Source organism: Colias eurytheme, chromosome 6 (assembly GCF_061535395.1).
Source record: "Colias eurytheme isolate Ceu_HAF_F1 chromosome 6, ilColEury1 Martin Lab GWU primary, whole genome shotgun sequence".
Classification (NCBI taxonomy): Eukaryota; Metazoa; Arthropoda; class Insecta; order Lepidoptera; family Pieridae; genus Colias; species Colias eurytheme.
Window position 1 is genome coordinate 8,321,357 of NC_142985.1, and position 12,350 is coordinate 8,333,706.

The 12,350-nt window shown below is 31.8% G+C and overlaps 1 protein-coding gene across 1 annotated transcript in view; it reads right to left on the reverse strand.

Annotated features, from left to right (window-relative positions):
- kl-3 (dynein heavy chain 8, axonemal kl-3) overlaps nt 1–11,249 on the reverse strand; it is a 35,772-nt gene extending 24,523 nt beyond the window's left edge. Inside the window, exons 1-27 of the mRNA XM_090102942.1 lie at nt 10,861–11,249; nt 10,682–10,792; nt 9,930–10,041; nt 9,711–9,853; nt 9,258–9,459; nt 8,841–9,004; nt 8,381–8,557; nt 8,065–8,168; nt 7,041–7,260; nt 6,536–6,682; nt 5,837–5,976; nt 5,656–5,740; nt 5,134–5,279; nt 4,763–4,907; nt 4,412–4,510; nt 4,010–4,136; nt 3,694–3,796; nt 3,439–3,604; nt 3,126–3,261; nt 2,759–2,870; nt 2,627–2,691; nt 2,316–2,475; nt 2,115–2,247; nt 1,886–2,003; nt 925–1,064; nt 668–848; nt 62–269 (exon numbers count right to left, since the gene is read on the reverse strand). Coding sequence (XP_089959068.1) covers nt 62–269; nt 668–848; nt 925–1,064; nt 1,886–2,003; nt 2,115–2,247; nt 2,316–2,475; nt 2,627–2,691; nt 2,759–2,870; nt 3,126–3,261; nt 3,439–3,604; nt 3,694–3,796; nt 4,010–4,136; nt 4,412–4,510; nt 4,763–4,907; nt 5,134–5,279; nt 5,656–5,740; nt 5,837–5,976; nt 6,536–6,682; nt 7,041–7,260; nt 8,065–8,168; nt 8,381–8,557; nt 8,841–9,004; nt 9,258–9,459; nt 9,711–9,853; nt 9,930–10,041; nt 10,682–10,792; nt 10,861–11,187 — 3,971 coding nt within the window. The 5' untranslated portion in view covers nt 11,188–11,249. The remainder of the gene's footprint in view (nt 1–61; nt 270–667; nt 849–924; nt 1,065–1,885; nt 2,004–2,114; nt 2,248–2,315; nt 2,476–2,626; nt 2,692–2,758; nt 2,871–3,125; nt 3,262–3,438; nt 3,605–3,693; nt 3,797–4,009; nt 4,137–4,411; nt 4,511–4,762; nt 4,908–5,133; nt 5,280–5,655; nt 5,741–5,836; nt 5,977–6,535; nt 6,683–7,040; nt 7,261–8,064; nt 8,169–8,380; nt 8,558–8,840; nt 9,005–9,257; nt 9,460–9,710; nt 9,854–9,929; nt 10,042–10,681; nt 10,793–10,860) is intronic.
- Nucleotides 11,250–12,350: the final 1,101 nt, after the last annotated feature.

A 12,350-nucleotide genomic window follows, 5' to 3' on the forward strand; every position in this document is an offset into this window, starting at 1 on the left:
TAAACAGGATCAGACAAATAAACAAACACATTGATAGTATGTAGCATTATTATCACAGTACCCAATAAATTCCTCCCGGATCGATTCAAGACATAGCATAGCGACTCGTACATCGTCCAGATCTTTAATTTTCTTGCTCATAACTTTCATTTTGTCCTTTATAAAGTTCATCAGTTTATCCACTCGCTCTTTGTAAGCGTGACTTAATAGTTTACCTAGAATCCTCTTCCATTCAACTGATTCAACGTGCAATGCTAACTTAAGATTTTCTGTAAATAATAATAATAATTTAGGTACACTGCACTGGTACACTAACATTAATAGAAATAGTCTTTCTCTAAGATAATTACGATTTGTCCAAGAAGCTGGTAAGCAGTATTACAAAATAAAATATAAAAAAAGACGAGTTGCACTCCAGGAGTGCCGGCAGAAGTGAAAACGCGTGTAGTAGAGAGGGGATAGCTGTCTACTCTCCATCCGTCTTACGCTTTTTCGATCAAGTCACGTGTCCTGACGCGAGTTTAAGATTTTATACCCATTACAAAAAAGTGCTCAACGCCGCTAAAGAAGTTTTCACTTCAATAATAACAATATAATATGTATTTGTAAATTAAGATCCTATTCAGCAATAACAAGTCATTAGATTCAGGAACTATGTTCCATCTACCTAAATTAATTTGTATAGATCCAACAATATGCCGATCTGGCAAATTAAGCACTTCCTCCGTCTGTGCTTCGTATTTCTTCAACATATCTCGAATGATAACATTTAAAGGATTTGAATCTACAAAAGCTTGAACTTGCTGTACTCTGTCTTCTGCCCATAAATGAGAAAACTTTCCATAGATCTAAAACAAACATATTAAGTCAATATTTCGATATTGAATCATCATGATACATAAATTTCTCTTCAAGATTACATACTACAAGAAGTTTTTCAATATCTGGTTTGTACATATACATCATTCCTTGCAAAGCCATAACTGCTCGAACAGTGTCTTTGTGTTCAGACACCATTCGGAAGTAATTCCTTATCCCAGTCATTGTTGATCCTGATCTTGAACCTGTTTAAATAAATTAGGTTTTATTATCGCCATCGCCATGATTAATATACCTTAATAATATTTAAAAACTAGCTTCGCTCCGCGGTTTCACCCGCGTGGCTCCGCTCCTGTTGGTCTTAGCGTCTTCCTCGTTGAATGGGTTATCTAACACCGAAAGAATTTTGAAGTAAAACTTCTTTAGGCGCGACTAGGGAGTAACTCAGATTTTTTTTCTGACGGAAGTAACGCTGTGTAGTTTCCGCCATTTAAAAATAATAATTCTGATTGGTTGTAAGTATATGTCATATACTACACGCTTCTTGACTTATACGCCAGCTAGTGGCAAATATCATAATCAATTAGGATTATTTATTTTCAAATTTTCAAACGGATCAATTGTGAATAGCAAAGTGAATGAAAAATTCAACAGTTTTAAAAACATTATTTTAAATTGCAAAATTTTTTGAAAATCTCTAAATATACTTGTTTATTTATTACTTTTAAAATAAGTAAATTAAAAATAAATTTTCTGACAATTGCGACATTTTATAATATTCAATAACAAGGTTATATTGACATGTGCGTTTTACTTCAATCGCGCGTAAAGGTTACACGCACACACTTTTTTTCAAATCGGACCAGTAGTTCGTGAGATTAGCGCATTCAAACAAACAACAGCTTTATAATATTAGTATAGATAAAATATTGTCTTTCTTTATCCCAAAATATAGCCTCACCAACGAGTGAAAATATATTCGTAAAATGTCTAAATACTTAAAGAGTGAATGATATTTCAAGTTTAAATGAACCCTTAAAACTTGTGGCAGAGGGAAAAGTCTTACTAATACTCCTAGTAGTGGAGAGACTAGACATGGCTGCCATTTTCTCTTTCTTGATTTGTTCTTGCTGACCCCACATAAAGACATTGCGATGAATATCCATTATACAGTTTAAGACGACCTGTGGAAATACCGGATCAATTATAAAAACACTTAAAGATACGAAAACCTTATTATTTGTTAAGTATTAATAAATGACAAGTTATGTTTTGTTAGAATTCGGTTTTTATACCTGAGAAAATGCAGACTGTATTTCTTCCAAAGTAGGTTTTATCAAAACCCTTGGAATTTGAAGAAACATCAGTGATAGCATTAATGGCTTCAATTTCTTTTGCTCTTCAGGGTCTGTTGTCATTGTTAAGAAGCTGCAATTTAAAATAATAATTAATATACATACTATTTTAAAATCGCGATCTTATGTCATGTCACTAACCTTGAAACAGAAGCCCTTTTTCTTAATAAATCTAAACTTTGTCTGGTACATTTTATGAGAGCTTCTACACACTTAGTGGCAAAATAAGCGAACAGCTCGTTGCACTCATTGATTGCATGCATTGGTTCATAACGATCTGGATTCTCTATTTCCAAGAAAGCTACAACAAAAAATGAAATATTTTTAACAATATAGATGTAAAGTGGCATCAATCACTTAAAGTATGGAAAGATAGATAATGTTTTATTAAACTGCAGAGCAGTAACTCAAATTTCTAAAATGAATAATTGTATTGATCTTGATATATGTACCTGCATCTTCAGGGAAAACACGTGTAGCCGATGTTACTTGCTTAAGAGCTTTTTCAGTATCCAACCTAAAAAAAAAATAAAGAATTATTATTATAGAGACTAAAAAAGCTTCAAAATATTATTAAAACAAACCAATTATTCTTCAAATCTTGAATTTGTTTTGATGGTACACTGTCCAGGAATTTATTTATGAGCTCAATTACAGCAAGCTCGGCGTTCCAAGATTTTTGTTGTAAATCGCTTGCTGAAAACGTGTGAGATATAAGAAATAATAATATAGAGTATGATAGTATGTATGGTATAAATTATATGAATTAGCATATTTTCACAGGATTTCTACAAGTAAACTATGCATTTTTGACTGTATAGTCAGCTCGAAATTTCATATCAATACAACATATACATACAACAGGACTTAATACAAAGATTAATTAAATTGACTGTAATGAAATTAAATTGACTGTAATGAAAAATTAAAATACACCATACAAATAATTACCAATCTCATCGCGTCTCATTAAGTTTTCGTCATAGAACACTGTTGGGTCCACCGCTTGTTCCGGCAGATATACCAACAATGTTTTAGTGATAGATAATAGAATTGCATCAATACGTGCTTCCTTCATATCTACAACCTATAAATAAATTATATTTAATGACAAAAGGAGTGAAGATTTATAGCTTTTTTTATGTTGCCAAAAAATAATAGGTTCTTAATTTATAGCATATTTGTGGCCCAGTAAAGAAAATAATTACTACTTTAAATCTTAGAATATTTCTTAGAATGACAAGGATTGGATAAGAAGCAATACCTCTTTAACAAAAAGATCGACTTCATCTAATACTTCTTCTATTTTATCACAATATGCGGGTATTTCTAGCGCCGTCCAAGTTATTGTTGAGAATCCTGGTTGAAATGCCTTTTCTAATTTTACTAGCTGCGCTCTGAGTAACGGCAAATACAGTTTCGGCATACTCCTAAAATTTACAAAAATAATATTTGAAAAGACATGTGTACTGATAAAAAAGTATTTATTAGTGTAGGTATAAAATATTTTAAAGTATACCGTCTTATTTGATCATTTCTGTCCACCAGAGATTTTATCCTTTCAAAATTACTGAATATTTTCTCTTTACAATATGCTACAATTTGAGCTGCATCAGGAACACCTTAAATAAACGATATTCTAAGAATTATTTCAAACATATTTAATTTAATGCAATAATTAGGATCAATAGATTAACATCAATACCCAAACTACGAAAAACAATGTTCATCGTAACAAAATATTTTTCTACTATTGGGGAAGTCAAACCTACACTCTAGGGCAATAATTTCTAACCATTGCAGCATCGGTATTTTAATTAATTTAATTAACTTACTCAAACCCAATTGCCACATATATTCCACTTCTCGTATACACTCAGGGATGTACACACTGAAGTTGACAATATACCGATTGGTAACAGGATGCCTAATTAGCAAAGGTGCTATTAGACCTAGACGAACCTAAAATAACAATTCAAAAGTTATAAATTAAGTAATATCCGATCCTTCTAATATAATAAATGCGAAAGCTTGTGAGAACGAATGTATTAATGTTTATCACAATTAATGTTTATCACAAAAAAAATTTTGGATGGATTTTTGCAGGATTAAATACGTCAGGCTAATACATGACCTAGAAGTACTTGATTTTGCCGGCGGGTTAATAAACCAAACGGCACAGCTACCTAGTAATAGATATAGAATTCGAATTACCATATTTAAATTATGTAACTTACCTGACCCACATTTTCAGCCCAAGCACTGTGATATATGAATTCGAACTCCGTAAAAACAATAGACATCACATTATACAGTTTTATACATCTTTGAGTGTTCTGGAAAGTTGGAATTAAATAAATCCCTGGTAAATTTATGTGTTTGAGTTTCAAAGTTTGTACAGTAAAACTCTGCTTCAACTTTAAGATTTGTTAAACTTTCATCATTTGTCTTCAATACAACTTTAACTTCATCGCAAATACAATAATTTCGAAGCTATGGTAAAAAGCTAACTATATATTACTCCGTATTCCTGCGTATTATTGCGTATATCCCCTTTTTATTACTATTAAAATAAAATAGACACACACCATATGAGTTATAACTTCATGATGTTTCATAAACTCTTTCATGGGCCCTTTAATGTTCTTATCGTAAAAGCGAATCCACATAACTCTACCGGCCACGGGCGGCATGTTCCTTGGTAATTCGGGATTTTCGCGCTCTTCGTTATATCTTCAAAATGTATTTTGGAAATAAGTATTAAAAATTTTATAAATTCGAACAATATATTTTATACAAACAACTACAAATGACAAAAGTTAGGTTTCTTGAAATACAGGCTTAAAATTTGACCAGTCAGTCAATTATCAAAGGAAAAAATGTCTGTCTCAAATTTAGGTGATTAAAATTTTTGTTGAAATTATAATTACAATTAACTTGTTAAAAATATATTAAATACCGATCACGTATAGCCTCGATTTCTGCAGTATAAGTACTAATTAAATCATAATACTGATCTTCCAAATACAGACAATCTAGTTTCAACGTCTCGAATCTTGCTAAAAGGTGCAATGCGATTTCTGTAGTTGGACATTTATTTACACTCTGCAAGAATTATTTCCAATTTCATTTCAATGTGTAAAGAATCAAACTAACTATACACTGCATTTTAGAAAATATCTGAACTTTTATTGATGACGTCTCTAACATAAATGTTTTTTATATCTATACAAATATTATAAAGAGGAAAGGTTTGATTTTTTGTTTGTTTGTTTGTTTGTATGAATTGAATAGGCTCCGAAACTACTTGGCAGATTTGAAAAATTCTTTCACTGTTGGAAAGCTACATCATTTCTGAGTGACATAGGCTAGGTTTTATCCCGGAAATCCCACGGGAACGGGAACTATGCGGGTTTTTTTTTGAAAACGCGGGCGAAGCCGCAGGCGGAAAGCTAGTTATTTATAAACTCATGAAACTTACAGCAATCATGAAATTTTCAAGCAATATCTCTTGAGTAGCTACCCCATCTTTGTAAATTTTGTAGTCCTTGTCAAAATCAGGTCGTCTGCAATTTAATTTATAATTAAATAACTCAATAACTATGTATTTTTATCTTGATTAATAACATTAATTGATATATTTTTATTGCATTTGAGCTTACCTATGATCTAATGCGTCATAGGTTTTAGAAGAGATTGCCTTAAAAAGCTTATTAAAATTTGCAGCATATTCTTCTATACCTTCCAATGTAGTCTTGTTCAAAACATAATAAGTAATGTACGTTTGAAATAGGTCTATTATCTGAAAATTTTCAAACATCCATATTACCTCACTTAGCATTATTATTTTTGGTAAAATTTCGTTATAAATAAGATAGACTACAGGCCCATGTTGAAAAAATTATGGGTCATTTGACCCACCACCTGACCTATCTAGAATGATATAAGAGCATAAAATAATAAGATTCAGCACTATGACGTCACTATGACGGCATCTGTGTCATACTATTTCTATACTACTTTTAATCAATTATTCCGCAACGCCGTACAATAATCATGGAGACAAGGGGAGAAAATCTCTACCTGAACCTTCGAATTCTCATCTGCACTCAGGTGGACAGCTTACAAGTGACGTCATAGTGCTGAATCTTATTATTTTATGCTCTTATATCGTTCTAGATAGGTCACCTGGTGGGTCAAATGACCCATAATTTTTTCAACACGGGCCTGTAGTCTAAGAATAGGTCCGTGATAATCAGATATAAGGCATATTAAAAACATACAAAAAGATATATATCTTTGGGTACAATAAAGGTTTCAGAAACTGAGTGTTTAAGTTTATTAAATCTTTTCATGTTTACCTTCAGTAACCGCCTTCTAAAAGTTTCAAATTTGCCAAAAATATACATCTCCGAACAATCAAACGGTCTCTCGTCAGCCGCTTCTCTCATTTCCTCCTGAGTATCGCTATAGCATTCACGGTAAAAGCTATATAGATTCAAGCATAACTGCAAATTTAAAAATAACGAAATATAATTATTAATATTCGCAGTATTGACAAGTTGAGTGTAGAAATAGACAATTGAAATAATTATTTTAACAAAAAACTAAACTACCTTCAGTCATAACTGGACAAAAGTTTAATGGGAAGACACTAGTTTGCAAATAGAAAAAACAGAATGATCGAAATCCATTCACCCAGTTGAAAGTTCCGAGGTAACACACCAAAAAAATACAGTCGAATCGAGTAAAGAACCTCTCCTTTCTTTGAAGTCGGTTTTCAATTTTTCAAAAAGAGAAGACGTTAGGTTTAACAATTTTTACCACTTTCGTTTGACATATTTTAAGAAAATTCTTCAAACCTACCTTCGACTTCTTAATAAAGTTAAGTTTATCCTGGTTCCAAATGGTCTTTCTACCATTGTTTGTCAGATAGTCCATGCACATGTTTAATATCTGATTGGTGACTTTCACCAACAAAGTGGAGATTTGTTTGGTTGTGTTATAGTATCGAGATGTAGCGAACACCATACGAACAGTGTATAATAAGCCGGGTATAAACTGTTGCATTGTTAGGGGATCACATCTGAAATGTATGTAATATTATGACAAAAGTGATTAGGAACGTGACCACCGATTTTTCTTCATTCTTCAATTCATATTCCTGTATAGCTTCAGGAACTTTTTATTTCTCTTTCTAAACTCACTTTTACACAATACTCGCAACCACAAGTTAACAGTGCTTTCTCCCAATACTAACTACCCTCTTTTTGTTTTTATACTTAGCACGTCGAGTCCAACTACCCTCCTTAATATTCCCATAAAAAATTGGTTGTTTGTAAAGTAGGTTTACGATCGAGATGTTTACGTGATAACGTCTTATTGGTGGCAGCGCTCGAGATGAGACGGGAGATCGGTCCGTCTCTCTCTCGTTATACCTGCGATCGCGCTCGTGAGGTTTTGGTGTGACACAAGCTTCTGAACATGTCACCCGACTAAAACGATTTTAAAAACTTTATCACGTTAATAAAACAACTGTGATTATTTAATAACAAAATATTTCCCGCACTAGTTTTATACAATGAATGTTCATGTTTATCACGATGAATTTGATAAGTCAATAATACCGCATAACTGCAATAATATTGTTCTAGTGCCTATATTATTTTAACGTAAACACATTCAAACATCCAGCTCTTTCTACTATGCATCCAGATCCTTTTAAGTGGCAATCAAAACACCCACTCTAACTAATTAAGCTTAAAACAACCCACAATACAAACAGGGTATTTTCACATGTACCTTTCTAGGAATGCGGATGACATTGCAAAAAAATAGTGAAACGAAATGCAAAATATATCTTAAATTTTTTATCCAAAATATAAATTACCGGTATAATGGTTCACAATACTTTTCCAATGCGTATAGATATTTGACATTATCATACGCTTCATTGTAAAAATCTGTCACTTGGTTATCCAAAGCTCTCCATTTCTAAAATAGAGCGATATTTCAATGAATCGTTAATTTAAGAAAAAATCTATAGCTTAGTAACTAATAAGAATCAACTTAACGATTTAAGATTTACTGGGCTAGATTTGTAGGAAGAACATTTTATAGAGTACGCGATGCGTAATCAAGAGCTTTTTACGCAATATTATTTTAGGGCTTTAGGACGTTCAAACTTTAAATATATTTCTGTTTACCTTTATAAGTTTGGACTTTGCTCTTATAAGTGTATGAATATACATTTGACACGGATCACTTTTAATATGCTCAATAATTGATGTAAAAGTAGTCAACTGTCGTCTCCAGTGATCCAATTCAGCTAATGGTCCGATGTTGGAAGGCTCACGGCGTAATTGTTGACTTTGAACTAGGACCTATAAATTATTTATAACTTTTCTTTATTAAAAAAAAAAGAAATCCTAAAAGACATTAAAAAATCTTCAATTTCACGAAACAATAACAACGATTTATTCAAATAACGAATTCAAGTTCGTACAATATATACTATACAAATTCTTAATAATTTTTTACCCTTATAAACCCACTTTTAAAATAAACCTATAGGTAGGTACGACTACTTAGTAGGATCTCAAATTTATTTTATTGCCTCCAAATTATTCTAATAAGCTACCTCAAATTAATAATTATTTATTTTACCATAGTTATCTGTTTATTCCATTGCTTTACGTAAGAACAAATTTCTTCTAAAACATGAGTTTTAGTGATGGCCAGTTTCATTTTTTCGGCATCTGCTAACTCTTCTTCATACAACGATAAGTTTATTTTGAACTTTGTGCAACAGTCCAAATCTATCTTTGTTTCTGAATCAAAAACATAATATGAATTAGGTTTCTGAAATTGTTACAATCGAAGAAATTATGGCTAAAAGCATAAAATCTTGTAAAGAATCGGATTTCTATTGAACTCTATGAATTCAATATATTTTAACGAAAGCTCTTCCTCCAAACCTCTTCCTCCAAACTCCAGACAATAAAATCAAAAATGAAATTAGGAGATAGAGACGGACCACAAGATATCTAATATCATACAATAAATAAAAACACAACATCTTACTTTCAAGATAATCACTAAACAGCATTATCTTCGAAATATAAGTTTTTATTATGTCTGAACTTCTAGGATTAGGTGGATTTAGATCTCCCCACGCCTTACAAACATTTAGAGCTGGTATATAAACTCTTTTTATCGTTCTAAATATTCCCGATACCACATTCTCACTTTCTTGATTCATGTCAAAGAACACTAAGTAATAATCCTGCAAATAATATGGAATAATTTTTAATTTCCTACTAATATTATCTACACGAAAGTTTGTAAAACCACTGAACGGATTTTGATGATGCTTGGCAGTGATGTAGCTTAATTGCCAGAATAACACAAATGCTTAGAAATACTTGCCTTTGCGCGCGTGTTCATCGTTTTAAAAGTCGTAGTTACTTGTAGCAAATTTAATAAATAACATTTCATTTTTTAACCTTAACAAACAGATGAAAAATACATGCGTACCTCAGCTACATTTTTAGTATCAATAGCTTTATTTTTTATTCGATACATGCCAACACACATGCCTTCAGTCCCTATAGTACCCGCATCAGATATGTAAGTCCTCTCCATTCTACCTTTTTGATTTGGTATAAAACGGCCAGATTCTAACAAAAAGAATAATTGTTAAAAAAAATCTCAAGGGATAAAGAAGAAATAAATGAGATTATAATCATTTTCTACCCATTTTCAATGGCGGCAACCAAGCATCACAAAGAACTATACAGTTTCTGCCGCCCTCAGCTACTGCGCTATCCAAAAGATCGATGTGAATATCCGCATCGTATACTCCTTCCTTTAATAAATAATTCAATACATTACATTTATTTATTTGGATTTGAGGTTTTCTTCTTTGTAGGCAGGATATTTAGAGGTTTTCTACATTCTATGATTCTTTGCAGGGCCTAAATTACTACGCCAAATTATGTATAAATAGCCACCCATGACGGATTTGTGGGTATACGTGGCAACGTAATATCGTATTACCCAAACGGATAAAGAAAAGAGGATTTAGTTTTTAGTAGTAGTAGTTGATCCAAAATCTTCCTAAGTACCATGTTTTTAAAATAGTTATTACTGTTATACTTTTTTAATCGGTCTAGTAGTTTCTGAGACTAGTGCATTCAAATAAAGAAACTTTTCATGTTAATAAAAGTCCTATAGATTTAAATCAATAATTGGTAAGTGGCCAAACTCCCGCAAAATCTGCTGAACTGATTTGGGTGAGAATTTATTGGAATTTGGATTACATAACACGACTGCTGATAAAATATAATAATCAGCACTCTAAATTTTGCGTAAGATGTATCGATTTTATTGTAGGCATTTTATAACAGGATTAAAAAATAGTTTTAAAGGAATAGTTATGGAAAAGAATATGAAATTCATTTTTATGATTATAATTTGGACAAGATAGAATATATAAAATGTTTTACCAATACGTATTCAATAGATTTATTTAAAATAGACGCAGCATTTTCCAATAAAAATCTATGTTGTGTCTTCAATCCACCAACTCTATTATTGCGAGCTTCTTTGGCTTTAGCCTAAAAAATACACAAATTTAATAGACTATAAATAAAACGAACTTATATCATTGAGGTATTTTATTTACTTGTTTGTCTTTGTAGGACTCATGGGCCAGTGCCAAAGTACTCATAGAAATCTTGCTCTTCTTCTGAATGTCTTTTAAACGTGCACTGACATCAAGAATTGCTTCCAAAGCTGTTCTATCAACATCAAGTATCTCGTCTGCCTCTTCCTGAGCAGTTTGATATATTGATTGCTTCCTTGAAATTCTTCTAGCGATTTCGTCGATTTTCACTGCAGTATGCTCAACGTCTGCTGTATCTCCTTCAACAGCTGCTGCTACACCAGCTTCGGCGTTTTCAGCATTTTCTGCAGGTGCCTCCGGTGGAGCCCCACCAGCTTCTTCTGACATGGTTTATGCTACATAAATCTATAAGGTAATAACTAAAATAACTATTTGTATTTCTGACAATATTTTAAACTAAAAATAATACACCTCCTACGTCTGACAACAAACAGTTTATGAAAGCAATAAACAAATCCGCGTCAAAAATCCAAACAAACATTCCATTTTTAAATTTTAAATTACGTTCCAAAATTGTAACTTTTAAATAGATAATAAAATCGGAAAGTCTATTATAATAATATTTTAAAGTATAATATATTATTGTACATAAAGATGATCTTCGAATTCGATCGTAAGATCGAAATAATTATATTATAAAAAAATAAAATTGAACCACTCTATATCACTTCATAACGTTCGACATTAACGTCAATTCAGTATACTGTGAAGCCGTTCCTTTATAGCCAGATAAACTGGTTACGATTTAAAACGGAACGCAATCCAGTATACTGTCAGCCGCATTTTTTGACGCAGCATTCAAATGACTGTATTAAAGTTTTCTAGAACATAAAAATAAACTGTTTTGGAGTACTGTCCAATTAAAAATATTTTAATTAATATTAATTGTAAATTGAATTTATAATATAATAAAAGTAAGTACTTTTTCATAAAAAAGAATAAAAAAGAACTTTCAGCTCGTATTGAACATTTTCAACACAGTCTAATAAAGTTAATTTTTGCAACTCTTCCATTGTTTTATTTATTAATCCAAACTAATTACAGAACTTTAAAAATTTCTGATTATACTGTAGCTTTGTTTATAAGACGTTAGGCACTCGAGTGGTTTTGACTTGCTCTGTGGACTGATCACGTGATCAAAGTACTGCGAGTACCTTACCTCGAAAACGCCAGTGCCCACAGTAGAATATGGCGGCGATTAATGACGTCATAAATTTCCCTAGGGTACTGCGGCAGTATACTGGCAGTCCATAACGGAACGAATTTTTCTACAGTGATAGCACTGTGCAGTGGTTGCAGTGCATAACGGAAGACACCCCAAGTTCTATGTTTAGTTTTAAAGATGCATCCAAAACGTAGGAATGCCAATAATTAATCTAGTGAAAAAAAAAATTTAAAAGTCATTCATTTTATTTAATAGCTTTGTAATAAGCTAAATAATAATTAATTCACAAAATGAATAAATCGTATGATTCAGCCAATTTTTTATA